Source organism: Falco rusticolus, chromosome 5 (assembly GCF_015220075.1).
Source record: "Falco rusticolus isolate bFalRus1 chromosome 5, bFalRus1.pri, whole genome shotgun sequence".
Classification (NCBI taxonomy): domain Eukaryota; kingdom Metazoa; phylum Chordata; class Aves; order Falconiformes; family Falconidae; genus Falco; species Falco rusticolus.
The window spans coordinates 72,764,753-72,782,673 of NC_051191.1; the positions used below are offsets into that span (position 1 = coordinate 72,764,753).

Sequence of the window (17,921 nt, forward strand, 5' to 3'; positions counted from 1 at the left end):
TGCATTTTAGAGCACGCACTCAGATTGTGAAAGACATGGCAGGCTGAGTTCTTCATTAGAAAAAAATTAAGCCCATCTCTTTCTCTTCCCTGCCAAAAAAGGCCAAGAGCTACAGCCGTGTCAGATCCCTGAGCGTGAATTATTGACACTCCTGCACACTGAAGACATGCAGAGAGCGCTCACAAGCAAGAAAGGAACGTCAGGAGTGCACATCACTGCAGAGATCTACAGGCCAGGTGGTGTCCTAGCAAAGGATGATACAAGGTCAGATTGGAAGAGGGGAATGAGTTTGTGTTTGTTTTAAGGGGGTGTTTAAGCCTTGAGTTAATTGTATGAAGAGCAGTGCAGGCATAATCATTGGCCTTTTCTTGCCGTCTTGGAATGATCTGGAAGAAAGTGTAGCCCTTCCCAGTTGGTATGAAGCACTTGGAGGCTCAGCTGCAGGGCAGAACTGGGTCTGAACCAAAAGTGGAGAAAACAACCTCAGTCCCTGAAGCACAGAGGAGTAAAATCACTCTTCTCAGCATCCCCAGCTGCTGGTCTTCAGTGTTTCTTCTCAGTGTAAACAGCCTTTCTGGATCTGTTTTTGAAGTCTCCAAGTTACTAGCTACTATATAAGTGGGGTATTGTTAATTCTAGAAGGGGGCAAAGAACCTAGTAATTAGGCACTGCAACTTTCACTAGAAGCACCCTTTCCTTTGGAACCTTTGTTGAATTAAGACAATTCACCACGCCAAAGTGAAAGATAAAAAAAAAGCCACCCATAGCCACATAGCCGTTGTAGTTGTCCTACAGGGTGGGTGTTGCTAGTTACTGATTACCAGACGTTACAAAATCAGAGAGTAGTTTGACCAAGTGTGAATAGTTCTAGCTATGTGACAAGAAAACATTACGTGACTTTTATCAGATCAAGTAGACATCACATCTAAGAATCAGTAGATCCACCTTTAAGTACTGGTGCTGAAGTAGGTTTCATCTGTGACCTTAAGTCTATTGTTGACACTCATGTTTGTCTCCCTTACAGAAATAACTATTAATGCACATGAAAAGCCTAAATGCAAGGTCTAAAAAGTGTGGTGAGGGTGGGATTGGGGTTAATGAAAGCCTAGCTCTGAGCGCAGCTTCCAGGGCAGTGTTTCTCAGCTTCCTGAAGGAGCACCCGGCCTTCCTGAAAAACTTCCTGAAAAACTTCCCTGGACTACCGCGTAACCTGTCTGGGAGGGGGAAATAACACACCAGAGAGATACTTGGCATTTTTGTCACACTGTATGTTTTTGTCTCACAAACTTACAACTCTACTGCTGTACTGAAGAACATTCTGTGGACCCTCTGCTGATGCCTTACAGACAGGTAGCCCTGCAGGCAGCTGAGGATCCTGGCCTGCTCTGTGCTGCACCAGAGCATGAGGTGAGGCATTTTCCCCTGGGATTTCTTATAATAAAAGTTCCCAATTGTAAATTTCTAAGAACATACCTTTTCAGGTTTTGCACACTAGAAAATTTCTCAAGTAAACATCTATTAATGTGATTCTAATATGTGAAAAGCTTCATTCTACCTCAGAAAATATGCATTTCATATGAGGTATAGTGCTGCTTTTTGTTCGCACCTCAGGATGGTTTCCAAATCACACCTGATGGCTGCCTGTGCTGGGATTTTGCATATACACTTTAACTAGAAAAAGAAGTTCTCTTTCCACCTTTGATTTCCTTTAACTAAAATCTGAGGTAAAGTCTTATTTCCCACTAAGATATATTGAAGGATTTCTTGCATTTTATATTTTCTTCACTTACCCATTGTCAATTTGGAAAATTAAACAATCCTCTGGCGAAGTAAGAAGAAAACATAAAAACTGTGGTCCAAGTTCTGCCACGTACTGCTTTGTGTTCACCAAAGACTGTACAATGAAAAAGCAATAGCGAACAGAGGCAGAAAATGGCTGAGTATAAAGCTGCCTTAACTCCACGTGGCCGTCCTTGCTTTCTTTAAAAAAACAGCTAACAGTGATGAGGGAAGAGGACAGAACCCACCAAAAAGGCACCTGTTCAACAGCGTATGTCAACAATATAGTATTCATTCAAGTGTAAAGTGACTTCTCTGCTGTACCCATACCATGCTTAACAGCCCTCTGTGTATTACTAAGCCTTGTTCTATGTAGGAGAGGTGTCTCGGTGTCATTGAAGTATTACCCTCGCTTTCGCATTAAAAATAACTTCAGTATTCCAGTTGTAATAGTTAGCTATGGAAATGTGACTGCAAGCACTGAATCAAGAGATTTGGCTAGGAGAATGCACAGGGAATCAGATATATATTTATCTTAATTGATTAGAAACTAGAACTGTAGATCTGTCTAGTTGGTTTTTTACCCTGCGTTTAGCTATTACAAGGATTTGCCAGTCCTTTCCTCTTTCTGTCTTGCCCCATCCGTTTTTCTAATATTTCACCTCATAACTATTTGTAGAATACATTCTACATATATTTTATATTTTAATCTGTGCCTATCTGGGGGAGGAGACACCATGATTTTGTCTACAGAGATCCTTATTTTCAAGCCTCCCTATCCATCATAATTATTTAAAAGTGAGCTTCTGAGATGCATGCAAGTATTCTCAGTGTCTACAGGAAATGAGCAAACCAGTGAAATAAAAGCCATTGTCTGGGAGTGTAATTAATTATTAAATAAATAACCATTAAATAAACTTTGATGAGATAAAAAAATATAGTAACATCATATGCACAACTGTGTAATTCTACAGTCTCAGTCAGATTATTTTGTTCAACAATAATTTTGGCTCAACGTGAGCAAGACTGAAGATTCAGACCCAGCAAAAGAATTACAAAAAATAGAAAGCAAAAATTCATTTAAAATAAACACTTCCTTATAGATGGCACTTAACAATTTGCTTTAAATACTTATCTCCGCATCAGAAAAAAATAACCCAGGTGCCAGTTTACATGATGTATAGTTTGTGCCAACTGTTACATTATTTTCTAGCTCAAATTTAGAGAACTAGATAAACACACACATAGACATAAGAGTTTTCCCAAGGACCGTTTACATTCAAACCTTCTCGCTTGTGTTCTATTTTTCTGTAGCACTATGAGAAAGGAAGTACTATTGGAATTACATCAGTCTTTGCTTCATGGAGAAAGTATGTTAGAGACTTTTGCCTGCAAACAAATGAAGGCTAGTATCCATACATTTGGCTCCACAGTCCTGTGGAGGAAAAAGGCCTTTTACGCTGATAATGAAAGAATCCTTCCAATGAAAACAGTATTTTCCAAGAAAAATACGTTATACTGAAAATATATTTATTTTAATTTTTTGTAGCCTGAAAGTGCTGGAGAGCTTTTTCATTTCTTCAGGCTTTTTGGAAGCTGAAGGATGCTGGGGGAACGCTTTTAGGGTAAGTGCATGTTCTCAATCCTCAAGTAGCTAATTGTAGCCTACTTGGGTGATCTGTGTGCATAAAAAGTGCCTGAAGGAATACACCCTAAGGCCCCTACATGGGCACTTCAGTGACTTCTGTGAATTTTCAGTGTTTGGATGTGCTTAGGTGACACTGGGAAGGAAACACCTGCTGTACAGATCTTGACCTTTATAATCTGCTTTTGTTTCAGCACACAGCCTTCAGCAGTGGCACTGGGGTGAATGAAGAGAAGGAGTCACTCCCAGCCATTTGCTGGTGATCAGCAACATGTACAAATTAAATACCTCTCAAAAAAAACCCAAAAAAAACAGGAGTGGAGATATGAAATCAACATATGTTCACAAATGCAGTTTAATTTTCAGTAAATTTATGTAAAATCCAGTGCATTTGGAATTCAATATTTTTTTCTGTTGTGATTAATTCACGGATAATACAGCTCCGACAACTTAGCATACTGAATTCCCATCTTCTTCATGGGATTTCTCCTAAAGGCCATATTTGCACCAAGTCCACTTCTTGCATTATCAGCACACCGCTTGAAAACCTAAAACTCCAAATATTTTTTTCTGTCTGGATAGATTTTCTGTCTGGATAGATTTTCTTTGAGGGGCCACTCTAGTCATTCTGGTGCTTCAATATAAGGAAAATAACTTGAGATAGTCAAGTATTTGTATAGAATTGGGTATACCCTATTCTTAGCAAGTAGTTTTGTTGAAGATCCTCATCTAGAGTCTCACAATAGGCATTAGAATCAGATATTTCCAGGGAGTAATTTATCCCATCTTAAGACAGCTGTCTAAAATAAGTGGGAGGAAACAGTCTCTGGAGGTCCTTCTTTCTTCCCTTTGATTTGAAAGTCTAGAAAGCTACCTTAGTCTAGATAACTAACTTTTAGACAGATAAAAATCAGGTCAGGTGACACCTGTAATCGTTATCTCTCCTTATGTCATTCTAGATCTACTTATCTTGGCCAAAGAACAAAAAAGCCTGTCAGCCAGCAGCTCCCAGCATAAGATCCCCTTACAATTGCTTATGCAAGCTCGCAGGAAATTCAGGTGGTCTTATGGAAATCAGTAGAAGTTCTCAGTACAAAATGCAGAGGTGATGTACAATTACTGATCCTAGTCTAAATGTATATGTAATGATGAGTTACCTACCAAAAATACAGAAGTCACTTCTGGGCTCACTGTAAATACATGATTTTGGAAACAAGGACTAAGTAGCTCTTTCACAGCACTGCAGTTGTAAACAACTGCAAATGCAACTAATTCAGGAAAAGCTGGAAATATGAGCTATGTCTCCACAGAACTGAGCACTACAGCAATCATGGGTTGCACATCCCATAGGATATAGCATGGCAACCCAGATAAGAATGTCATCACACAGATTTAGTTTGACTATCTAGTAAGATTTCCTTTTCTCTCACCTCAACAGAATGCATGTCAGCTTCAGACTAGCTAAAGATTCTGATCTGTCTTCGATTCTCAACTCTGCCATTGACTCTGTACCTCCCCCTTAAACCATCATCATCTCAATCTTTTCGCCTGTAACACAAGAACAATAAATAGTCGTGTACAGCAAGCATTCAGATCCATACATTGGAAATAATATTGTCTATGGACAAAACATTAATTGTTGTCTATTCTCAGTTTTCAACTATTTATTTAAACTAGTGACACTGTCATAACAGTTTCTTTCTCAATAAAGCAGTTTAGCACATCAATTTCCACTTGTATGGATTTGGGGGTTTAGCTTTTGTTTTAGCAAAGCAGGTTTATGTCTTCCAGCCTTGTAGCAAACTTTATGAAGACATAAAAATCTGTGTTCTTTGTAAAATTTGCCACAAGGCTCAAAGACATTCTCTTACACAAACTTCCATTTTTAAATGTTAGAAAACAGAAATATTCCAATTGTCAAAACAGCGTTTCAGAATAAATTATCTATGTAAAAAAAAAAATACTGAAAACCTAATGATATACTTTTGGGCAGTACCTCTTTTTTTTAAATTACAAAGGGATTTCTTGTGTGCTCAGGTCGTCAGCTTTCCACTAATGAGGTGTACTGTCTCGTAAACATACTTTAAGAAAAGTTAAAGGAACAAATGTACTGTAGGTTGACTGGCAGTTCAAAGGCTTCAAAGTCTCTCTGGAGTCTTTTCCTCTTAAAAAATGACATTAACTATGATTCATCAATCAGCAGTTTATGTAACCTGATAGCATTTCACTTTTGCTATCCATCAAGTTCCCAAGTTTTTTGGTGTGTGATAATGCACCTTGTGTGCAGAGATATCATCAGGCTAGACACTGGTTACTACAAAACGCTTAAAGGAGATACACCTGGCCTTTCTAAGTACATTTTACACAGGGACCACTTCTAAGACAGCTTAATCCTAAAAGGTGTGAAACACCCAGTGGAAGCTCCAGGAACACAGGTGAACTTTTGGAAATCAGGCATGTACCTATTCATCTACCCATGAGCATGGCTTTCTAGCTACAAACACCTCATTTTTAAAACACAGGAAATCTTCATAGGATCCCCCAAAACAGGTATTCTTGCTCAGAAAGGTTTAAGTTGCATGAAATATACATCCTCTTCTGACAACAGAAATTAAAGAACTGACTTCAAATAACAGTGTACATTTAAGACATTCTAATAAAAATTACTTACCTCTATGGTGGCAATTTCTATGGTTCTTTTGACAGTTGTTTATTCGACTGCTACAGACTGTTATGAGTATTATAAAAGGCAATAGGATGATATATGACCTAGAGCAGTGGCTTGTAATGATCTATAACACGATGGAGAAGATTATGACTGTTTATGACAACAGTTCAAAAAATAATTTAAGAATGTGTTAACTCTTTAGCGACATGAAATAATATGAAATGTTATGTTGATGTGAAGTTATGTATGACATTGCCAACATTATTCCATTTTTTAACACAATACCAGTAAGTATGAACAACATGGCAATGTGATAGTTCTCCGATGTGAAACTAGCCATTTGCAGCCCCTTGCACCAGGAAAGCGTACAGAGCTTCTGCAAAAAGTAATAAAATCAAGCCTACAGTCACTAGAAGCATAGTCACTAGCCAGAGGTCTACCCCTCCACCTGGAATTCTGTAGGAATCCTGTAAATCAAGGAGAGAAACAAAAATTAAAGAAGACCACCAATCTAGACAATAATTCATGCAATAGAAAATACTCTGAACCCAAAAGCAGAGCTTAAGATACCATTTTAAATAAACAGTACAAATTTTAAAGACACCTTGTCCTGAAGTATATGCTTCTCTGCTGCTCTGCACAAAGTTCCTTTCTGAATCAAACACTGTAATATGATTTTTCAGCTTTGACCCATTGAAACTGTAGCATTCACTGACACAATATGTGTTAATATGAAATTATTTCAATATGTTAATAATTGAAACTTTCTAGAGCCTCAGGATTTTTTGCCTTGCAATAATAAATACAACGCCTTCAGTTTTCTGCTGGGTATCTGGTTCAATAACAGGTTATGGAAAAAAACATCACCTTTTGAATCAGCCATGTCACTTGTATCTCCTCCCTCTTTGTGAGAGCTTACATTTAAATACTGACTTTTTCATACTACTCATATTTTCTGTAATCAGAGACAATCTCAGCCAAAAGTGGAGTGGTTGCTAAACGGATGGAAACAGCAATATCTGGTGTAAAAGACACTACCATAACAGAGAAAAAATCCACTATTTTTTTCTAGATACATATGCTGAATTCCTAATGAATTTTTAATGACTTCTTACAGTAGAGAGACAATTTCATGTACTGATTCACATTCCCTGTGCTTATCAAAATCTTTTCTCATCACCAAGTAGAATGAAAAGGTCAGGTCTTAACACTCACACATACAATAATCCAAGCATACAGTAAATGCAGCCCTACTGCAACTCTCTTAGAAGAAGGGCTACCTTATTTTGCAGCCACATGTGCTGACATACCATAAATAAGTTTTTTCAACATGAATCCTCCTACATAAGCTACTATACTGCATTTGCCCTTAGTGAAAAATTATTATTAACATGACTGATTCTCAGTTCAGCACAACTCTCCTTTTTAAACAGCAGAGAAAATGCCACTATTAATAGCAGAGCTGTCAAGACAGGATCATCTAAAAGACTCAGAGCGTTTCAAGACAAAGCCAAATTGTCATTCTCTTGCTGCAGTTTGCAGAAAGGGAAAAAAAAAATCTGGTTTTTAAAGTGAGACAGTTTAAAAGAAAACTTAGTTAAAACTTATGCACTGGATCAGGTAGGAAGGGCTGACATGATTCTGTGTAGATTTATTTTGAAAACCAGTAGTTTCTCTTATTGATGAATGGTTCCATTTGCTCTATACTTACTAGCAATTCGCCTCCTCTGAAATAAGTCTGGGGAGCATGGAGGGTGGTTCCTGGTCTCACTGAGTCTTCTACAGATGTCTGTGCTCTTTAGAAGATGCTGGGGTGGGGAAGGGGGGGTGGAGAGTTCTCGTGGTTACACTTAGTAAATCAGAAACAGCACTTTGACACATAACTAATTCCTTAATCTCTTTTTTCGCTCACAGGAGCATTCAGGGAGACCTCATTCTGCATATTCAGTAACAATAATAGTCACTCCAGACTCTTCTATAAGGAGACCCAGGATGCAAATTTACAATGCACTGACTCTGCAAGGAGGTACTCCAAGTAAGTACCTTAGTACACCATAGCCTTCCTTTTAGCAAAATTATTTGATCTGAAGGACACATATGAGTCCACATGTTATAGGACTCCTATTGTAGTAGTGGTATGTATACATTACAGCAATATATTTGAAAGCTGAATACCTTTTTATAGATAACTTCTTATAGACAATGACTTTAGAGAATTATCATAGCAGGAAGCAATGGATGGCTTAAGTTACCAGAAAGGAAGAACATTAGTACTATTTTGTATTACTTATTTACTGCTAGCACTGTCTAGAGTAACATTGATAACTGAAAGAGAGTTCTGCTTTTGCTTATACTTCTGGAAGCAAGCTGCAGAAGAGGCAGGAGAAAAGAAAAACAAGAATTTAAACCTTTTGTTGTATTCAAAGGTAAATTGTTGGATACAAGCCAGTAGAAGCCATGCAATTAATACTCAATAATCTGCAAGTGGGAATGGTATTAGAAACTATAACTCATCAATCACTGTGCTGTCAATTCTGACTTTTCTGATCTAAACATGGGAGATTCCCAGCTATAGGAACCGATTCAGCACAAACTCTGCTGAGCTCATTCTCAGAGCAATCATTAGCAATAGCCCTTTGAGTCTGCATCACAGTTCTGTCAATGGTGTGAGCTGAATAGCATGACACATCATAAAAGCTGGGTTTAAAGTATTGTTACCTATCCAAATGACTTCTTTCCATTTGCTAGTCAATTCCATGGATGGCTACCCTTCATTTCTGATTCACCTGTTTTTTCCACTGGGGCAGAAATCATTAACTTTGCTCGTATTACCTCTTCCACTGCTTCTTCCACATTTCTTCCATAGGTTTAACATCAGTTTTGGGATCAACAAGAAGAGCTTTTTGAGATTTTATCAGTACTGAAAGGGCCCACACCTAATAGGAGTAACAAAGAAAGTTGTGCTAGCAAAAGCTTATTTGATAAAACAATATTTGAATGAAGCAGATCTACTGTTAGTACCTAAACTGTGCAAAATTACAACTCTACACACTGGAAAGTACAAACCTTGTAGTATTCATCAACATAGCACCAAGCAAAAAATACTGGAAAGAGAGTATTATAGCCAAAATTTTAATCCTTTGGCATCCAAATGTAAAAATTTAGGGAATAATCAAGGTTCCTAATCATAGGTGTCTAGTAGTCTGCAGTTGCTATGACAGTGTCCTATCAGCCAGGTTCATGAATCACAGTCCCGGATATTCTAGGACGTATAAAATGATGGCAGAAAACTATGTTTAGACACCTGATATACTCCTCTAATTTCAGATTTGGCCATTTGAACACAAGGCACTTAGACATTTTCAGAGGTGCTGGCACTATCAATGAAACCTTTTTTTTATACTTTTGTTTAGAGGCTTGATTAAGACTTATTTAAAAGTAATCAAATGCTAGTAAACTGTTATAAAAAAGAAACAACTTGGTCAGATCACATGAAATACTGTGCTGAACTCGTATAACAGCTACAAGCAGTGACACATGCACCCTTCTGTTTCATTACTGGTCGTATTTACACTGACGCATATTAATGCTGCTGTTATAATTTCTGCTCTATTAAAAAAAATTAAATAAGCCCATTTCAGGTTAATGCCTAAAGCTTTTCCTTTTCTGTTTTGGTACAACAGGAAAACTAAACTGAGTTATTCACACGATTCTAGTTACTGGTAACTGAGCAACAATGTAATTTACTGGAGACATCTAGCTTACACAGCAGAACAGCATCTAGTAAAGTGCACGCAACAGGTAATATGGTTTCTTGTCACTCTCGCAAATGGGAAAAAGACCCATTACCAAAAATCCATTACCAAAGATCTTAATGTGTGTTATTAATGTTATTAAGTAAATGTGGAACTCAGAAATTGAAAATCAGTCATTAAAAGTGGGAAACAGCTGTCTAGCAGGTGTCACGAATAGCCTAAGAAAAAGGTAAATACGAGAAAGGGAGGGAGATAACCTTAAACGCTAGGAACTGAGCACATAAAAGAGTTAAAGCATCCCTGATGGAATTCATTTCACATACATTTAGATACCTGCAGTGTAAACATCTGTATCTGAGCAAGTCACTGAAGACTGTTTTTATAGCCAAGAAGGAGAAACAGGCACAAATCATCTGAGCTCTGCATTAGAAACAGGGACTAGAACGGTGTCTCTATTCATCTTGCATTTAGTCAGACAAATCCCATTCCCCAGTATATAAAAGCTGCAGACACTTGAGATGAGGCTGGTTCCCTATTCCTCTGCTGTAAGTACATCACAGTGCAGCATGTTCATCATCTTGCAACTCAAGAAATTTATGTAGGTAGTTTCTAGAAAGAACCAGGGTATTGGCATACTGTATCTTCTGGATTCTTTGTAAACCTCAGCTCTGGTGTTCTCTAACCCTCATATAGGCACACTACTTTTGACAATTTTTTTCATACAGAATTAAACACCAGTGTAAATATATAAACCATGTAACTATTCAGGGTAGAATTGGTCATGGGTTTCTTTACTGAGAATACTTGATCTTTTCCTTAGACTGATAACATTTGTTATGCACAGTAATAAAGGTTTTTTTTCTAAGATAAAGGTTAAGGATAAAAGAACAAAAATAGGTTTCTAACCACTTCACTGAATGCCACTAACTGCACAGTACTTAGTGCCAGGTTCTTGAAATCTGAGTTATGAACAGTTCTGCTGTCAAAGAGATTCCACAATTTCATATTCCACACTTGTTTGTGTGGAAAAACACTACTCCTGCTTAAGAGGACTTGTAACAGATGCCGTAATACCTTAATTTTGTTAATATTACATCTGACTAATAGCTGGATAGAGTTATTGTTGACTCTGCCAAAATGCTATGTGGCCCAGGAGGAAGGCAATGGTCCTGGGGCACCATGAGCCCAGTTTCATTTCTACAATGCACTGAGGAATCAGCCTTTCTCTTCCCTCAGATCATTACAGGCTCCTCAAGACCTCTTGCAGGACAGCTAGAATTAGGATTTGGGACCAATATTTCTTTGAAAAGCCTGTTTCACTTCTTATGTCAACACATAGATTGATTCAAGCTTGATACAACAACCATTCACTTAGATGCCTTAAAGCAGAAGATTTTAAAATCTTAGATGCAAACTGCATCTGATCTATCCATTGCTTTTCAGGAATTGAAATAACATGAGCTTGCCTTTTCACAAGAGCTGAGAGCATACACACCGCTACTGAGTGTCAGTGGGACCCAGATCTCTTCCCACCCCAGAAGCACACCAAGATATTTTCAAGTTCAATATTCAAGCAATGAATAGTGGCTGGTGTCAATCACCAGCCAGACTATTTTGCATAATTGTTTTTTTAGCACCATTCTATCTCTGTAAAATGGGTCTAATCAAGCCTTCATTTCAGAGGAGTGAAATTGCTACAGTGCAAATAACACCAGAATGTTATTTCATCATCAAATGTTAGTAAAAATAACAACAGAAGACTCTTTAGAGAGATAAACTTGTTTCAGACGTTGCATATTGTCATGGTGAAGATAAAACAACACTGCGCTTACTTCTCTTACACTGGGACTGTCCATTCAGAAAAGGATGACAGGAACCTAGGAAAAAAAAAGCGTATGATCACATCATTAAAAAGAGAGAGCAAAATATCTGTAAGCAGCATCCCTTAAACAAAATAACAAAAAACCCCCAACCAACTAAAAAACCAAACAAACCAAACATTTTGTCACTTGTTAGAATCTTATTTGCAGACTAGCTGTTGTATCAGATTAAGAGGCTACTATCACAGCTAAATATTCCTTCTGCATTCAACTCAAGTATGCCTGAAAAGAGCCAACACTGGAACTTTAGCCATTTCAGTGAAAATCTGGTGTTGCAGACTAAACTGACAAAGAAAGGGGCTTCTAGTTAAGACAATGTACTTGGCATTGAAGCAGTTATTAATTAATTCATGTTCTCTGGGATTATGGAATACGTATACAATAACTTCTTGTCGCAGAAAACTTTGCCTGAGCTTTTGTGCCAGCATCTTAACCTCCATAAATAAGTGAAAGACCTGTTTTCCAAAGGCATTTGGGCTCCTAAAGGCAACTAATAAGACATTTAAAAAAAAGGTAATTTTCCTGAAATCAGGGAAAAAACAGTTCTAATCTGTATTCTTAGAAATCTGCAATCAGGTAATTTATTAACACTGGATTTAGTCAATTAAAGACTGTCTATTTTTCCCTGAACCATATCCTGTGCACACTAGAGAAATAAATTTACACAGGCAGCTTTTATTCTGGCATTTCCTAGCTTTTTCATCCTAGTCTTTGCCTTCTTAAGATTATTAACACAATTTTTATGCATAACATAGAGAATCTACAGTGTTAGTAAAACATTTGACATTAATAATGCCAAAATTTTCATTTATAATTATACTTAGCTGAAAAATTGATTGCTACCTTGTTACCCTGAATAATCATTCTATCTGTCAATTTAAATAATTTTCAGTCTTCTTATTCTTCATACAGCTTTTATCCCTTCAAACATTTTTTCTGTTTTGATCATTACATACTTCTACAAGAAAACTCCCCAACTTTAACTATTCTATCGTTCCTAAGATATCTGTTTTCTTATATTTCAATTATTGCTGATCTAGTGTTTCATTTACTCTGGCTTTCTTTATAACTTTTGTTACCTTATTTAGCGCTTGAAAACCCCCACAGGGAATATTACCTCAGCATCTTATCAGAACCGTAAAATTGAGGCTGCGGTTCTGATGTGCAATATGCTATTACAGTATCTTCACGAGGGCATCCTGCTTATACCAGGTTAATATTTACTGATGTGCTAATGTAATAATGACCTACCTGCCTCTGCTTCTCTCTGGGGTAATTTTCGTCTATAGGGATGGGAATTAACGACAGTCTCTCTGTGCTGCCTGATGTCAGAGCTGAGAAAGGTGCGAAGGGTATATAAGAGCCGTATTGCTTGTCAGCAAGGAAGGGGAAAAGGGATACTCCAGAGCTAGATGCAAGCGTGGAATTGTTGTGTGCACCCTTCTTGCTAACACAGGCGTGCTTCTTCAGTTAGCTCCCTGACCAGTAAAAGGTAAACAATTTCCCTTTTTCTCTTACTTACAATGCAGTGCAACAGATGTGCTTTCAGGAAAGCACAATGTTTCTCATTATTAATCAACAGCATTTTTCAGGAAAACGCTAAGTTAACTTCAAGGTAAATTGCACCTGAGACCAGAATTTGAGACTGCAACATGCTGGGAAATGTAAACCGGAGATAAGGGAAAGGATTGAAACTACTAGGTGGAAAATGAACATTTATTGTTGAGAGCTATCTGTCTGAAACTGCATTGTGTCACTAAACTTAGGGGGATCTTTTTTATTGTAGACTGTGAAAAAGACTAGCTGCTGTTGATTTAGGACAGAATGGGTATCAGTAATAGAGTATGCTGAAGAGTATTTGGGTTTGCTTTCAGTTTTGAATCATTATTCTTTTCAGAAAGTTTGGAAGCAAAGATGTGCAACCTAAAGCTGTCAGTTTTCTTCATTGCACTTTCTGTCACTCTGAGCTGTTTGGAAGCTACACCTATTGAGAAGTGAGTAATAAATAATTGTATTTATTTCTTTTTAGGGGAAAATGTGTTTGGATTATTGCATTAATTGCTTTTGTTTTCATGTCTCAAATAATATGAGCAAAAATACAGCCATTCAATTTCACAGGGTATTTTATTGTTGTTTAAAGATTGCTATCTGTGGCTGATGATCTATCTGATGGTACTTCCAAGAGACAAGGATGGATATTGCCAGTAATGTCACGGAATACACTCTTAGGACTTAGCGAGGAAATGCCAGAACAATCAGCAGCAAAGACAAAAAGGTATTGATTTTCCCTGTTTTTTCTAGTCATATCAGCTAGGATCAAATTATGAAGTAAACTTTGTGCCAGTGATATTCTGTTACTTGAGACACTTTATGTCTGTTGCTTATTCTCAAAAAGAACTGAGAATATCCTTCTTCTTGTAAACAGAGCCATTCTGTAAGCATAAAGATCAAAGTATTCAGGGTAGAAAGTGAAATCCGGAGACAAAAGTTGCAGATCTTGTAATCGCTTTACAATTATAATGCTTTCATGAATTAAAAAGGCTATAAATAATACATTACCTTGAGAAGAAAGGTGTATTTTGAAAGGGCCTTCTTTTTTAAATTTGTCACATTTTCAAGCTTGAAGGGGAAAAAATATATAAATACCCTTCTTAATAACACTAAGTCTTTGGTAGAATGGAATTATTTTATAATATAGCTGTTTCCTTTAAGTAATATTTCATTACAGAGTTATATATCAATTTAATCACGGGAAGGAGGAAAAGAAGCAATTGGTTCTAATAGAATTTAACATGTCTGAAATGCATTCATGTTTATAAATCCATTTTGAAATCAATATTCATGTAACTTTTCAATGAACAAAATAGCATTTCAGAAAGTATTTGTGATTTGTACTAAAAGATAAATAGCACCGAACTGTTCTATGTTCATCAGGCTTTTGAGTGAAATTCCTTCAGTGACAATACTACCATGGATAGATTCAGTAAATACATGTCTCTATAGCTGCCTGTTCCTTTCATTTCAAATTTATAAAAAAATACCATTTTTATAAAAAAATATTTAAAAAATATCATGACAATTTGGTTATCTTACGAAGTATTTTGATAATGGAGACTAAGTTCCCACTTTTTACAGCTATTACTTCAAAGAACCAACTGTAATACTCAAACACAGGGCATCACCTTTGTGAGTGTGGTATGCCTTATCTGCTTTTCTGGGCCCTTGGTTAGGGTTAGGGTTAGGTGAACTGTCTCATTGAAGCACATATTCAACTCAAAGCTGCAGATCAGAGAGCTATCAGGTATAATGGGTTAAGTCAGACCAAACAGCAGTTAGAATCTAGTAGCTTCCTGTAAGGACCAGAGTTTTAAACTTGGAGTGTCAGGCCCTAATTTTGTACCCTTAATGAAAAAGAGAATTCTGCCTCCACAAACAAATCAAGATTTCCATGAGAACCCGTTGCTGTTTGAACCTTATATGTTAAGGGCTTGATTAAACTTGATTGTTAAGGGCAGAAATACCCATGGAAATCTAAGAGAAGCTATAGCAAACCCTATTCAAACATTTCTTTTAAATACAATTACATATTTAAAATATTAAATGCTTAGAAATTGCTGCGAAGAACCAGTATAATAGACATTTCTCTCACAATTCATATTCCATTCTTAGATCAATACAAATAATTCTAAAAGTATAGATGACCTTTTAGATAACAGATTTAATCAATCAATAGGAAAAGGAACTAATTGGTAATTGCTCAGAGATTCAAACTGGGAAATTGTCACTCTTCACTGTACATTTTTTGTTGCAAACTCTTACCTACCTCATGCCACATCAACATGAAGAAGCCCAAGAAAATTAACAATAACTTAGTAAGTAATCTCAGCAAGAAAATATTTCTGTCTGAAGGAATAACATAGTGGTCTAAGAAAAAAATTTGAAAATCCAAGCTCTCTCAAGGTAACACTTTTATTACAATTGAAAAATGAAAAAATCTCATGCTATGTAAGTTCTACATGGAGTTCTGTAAATGGTCTGTTGATTCAGACCATAAAATGTTATTTTTAGATATGGATTCTTCCATGGGCACCCTTCAAAGTCTCATCCAACAAATTATTATCTCCTACCACAACAGCACTTTCAAGTTGCTGCTGTTTCAATAAAGATATGGCAGCTTTTTTGTAGTGAAGAAATCTCTGTTTAGACAGAGCTAAATTTTAGCTAGTACTGAAGTTGGCAGAAGTTGGCAGCGCCTGCCATCTCTCACGATATGTGGTGCAGTTGGGAGAAAAAGTCTTTGGGCTCAATCCACTTGATGTGGGCTGGAAGATTACTGTGCACTTCAGTGAGAGCAGGATATGATTCTGTAGGAACAAAAGAACTAAATAAATGTTAGTGATTGTCATTATGTTAGTAATCCTCATGAAATCAGCAAGAGCTCTAAATAGGTTTAGAAGTTCAACTTAAAGCCAAACATTTAGTCACTGTTTTCACTTACTGTCTTAACTATAGTATCATTACAGGTTTTCTAGATGTCATAAACTGCTATGCAGAATATCAATAAAAATGACATATGACTGTTAAGGCCTTTGCATTTAAATAACCCCCATCATTAAAACTGGTAATAGCATACAGCACAAGATTTTTTTCCAGGCACAAAGTAGGTGGTAGGAAGATTGTAATGTTCCTGTATTTGTGCACATATTAAAAGAACTCCCACATTAGCACAGCTCAAATGCCTATTAGAAGTGGCACACTTGATTGCTCATCATTTGACTTAATCTTGGCTCTTTTTTTTTCACCTTAGTAGTCACCATCTGGAGAAACGGAAATGCAACACCGCTACATGTGTGACACAACGCTTGGCTGACTTTTTAGTTCGTTCCAGTAACAACATTGGAGCAATTTATTCACCTACAAACGTGGGGTCCAATACATATGGAAAGAGGGACACAGTCGGGCTTTTAAGCAAAGAACCCCAAAACAATGCACAGCTTTAGGGTGTTCAAAATACTACTGATACAGTTTTCATTAGGAGACCAGTTTTTAATGTATCAATAACCTCTTGGTCATTTATTACTTGTACAGTCCTTACAGTGCCTTGTTTTCTGTGTGTGCGTATGTGATTTATGTTCATCATTTCACTATGCATGTACAATGACATGCATAGGCTATTGTTTCAACACCATTAAGAACTCCAGAAATCTGCTTGTCAAATTCCTTTGTAAAAAAATACATATATATATATATATCATAATAATAAATGGAAAAGTAATTGCAACAGGGGGTTTTGTATTATTGCTATTATTATTATTATTAAAAGGATGAAAAAGATAACCATGATGTGTATGTCTTTATAGTCAGTTTGGTAAGAGGAAAAAAATCGTCTTAATTAAGACCAACAGAAATCAGAATGCTAACAGAAGTGATGTCCTAATGAAAGTAAACCAGAAGAATCTCCTGGTTTTGAAACATCTACAGTATCTTGTTTTGAACAACTAGATGAGACAAGATGACTGCACTGTGCATGTGATTATACCAGTTTACAGACTGGTCTTTTTCCATCTCAACATGCATTAAACAAGTAGAAGTGGCCTTGCAGCACAGATTTCCATATATACTGAGCATGGAATTTTAAGAATTCACAGTTCTTTCTTTAAGACAGCATCAGTAAAATGCAAGCATAATGAGCATAAGTGTTTTTAAATATGAATAAAAGAAAACTTAGTTAAGAAGCTAGCAGAAACACCTGTGCTTGGGTATTCCTTTCCTTGAACCAGAGTAAAAAAGGGAGGAGAAAACCAATAAACAGATCATGCATCCAAATGTTTCATAGAAACAAGGTAAATTTGCCCACTGGCATACTTACATCGCTACCAAAAATCCAACAACACTATTTTAGAGATAGGCAGACAATGGAAATTTAACAGTGTTATTTTTCCCTACCTCAGCCCAGTATCAATGCAGGTATCATGTTTTTTCCTTTAAACTGTTAAGCAAACTTTCATAGAGTTGACATCCTATATCACAGCAATAGTTGTTTTATCCATCATTTTCTCAGTGAAGACTTCACTATCATCTGAAAAACATTATTGTCCAATTATGAAAAACACTCAGTAGAAGCTTAGTTCTGGGGGAGCGAATGAAAACTTAATAATTGCTTTCAGTTGATTTGTTTCTGTTATAAAGTATGC

At 36.7% G+C, this 17,921-nt stretch overlaps 2 protein-coding genes across 3 annotated transcripts in view; one reads left to right on the forward strand and one right to left on the reverse strand.

The window, feature by feature from the left end:
- Positions 1 to 7,893, reverse strand: part of SLCO1A2 (solute carrier organic anion transporter family member 1A2) — a 29,666-nt gene extending 21,773 nt beyond the window's left edge. Inside the window, exon 1 of the mRNA XM_037389008.1 lies at positions 4,855 to 7,893. The gene's annotated coding sequence lies outside the window, so the exon portion shown is untranslated. The remainder of the gene's footprint in view (positions 1 to 4,854) is intronic.
- LOC119148609 (islet amyloid polypeptide) lies at positions 2 to 17,003 on the forward strand. 2 transcript variants are annotated; one of them, XM_037389015.1, is made up of 7 exons: positions 2 to 264; positions 1,313 to 1,407; positions 3,329 to 3,404; positions 8,007 to 8,127; positions 13,625 to 13,721; positions 13,868 to 14,002; positions 16,538 to 17,003. In XM_037389015.1, exons 2-7 carry the CDS (start codon positions 1,403 to 1,405, stop codon positions 16,725 to 16,727), a joined length of 624 nt encoding a protein of 207 aa, XP_037244912.1. In that variant the 5' UTR covers positions 2 to 264; positions 1,313 to 1,402; the 3' UTR covers positions 16,728 to 17,003. The 2 variants fall into 2 exon arrangements, with proteins under 2 accessions (XP_037244912.1, XP_037244911.1); XM_037389014.1 differs by having other exon boundaries at positions 5 to 264; positions 16,535 to 17,003.
- Positions 17,004 to 17,921: the final 918 nt, after the last annotated feature.

Bases quoted from the DNA above. Each gene is read 5' to 3' on its own strand.
- LOC119148609 (XM_037389014.1), top strand. The intron at 8,128-13,624 runs GTAAGTACCTTA...TATTCTTTTCAG, and splicing joins TCTGCAAGGAGGTACTCCAA to AAAGTTTGGAAGCAAAGATG. The intron at 14,003-16,534 runs GTATTGATTTTC...TTTTCACCTTAG, and splicing joins TCAGCAGCAAAGACAAAAAG to TAGTCACCATCTGGAGAAAC.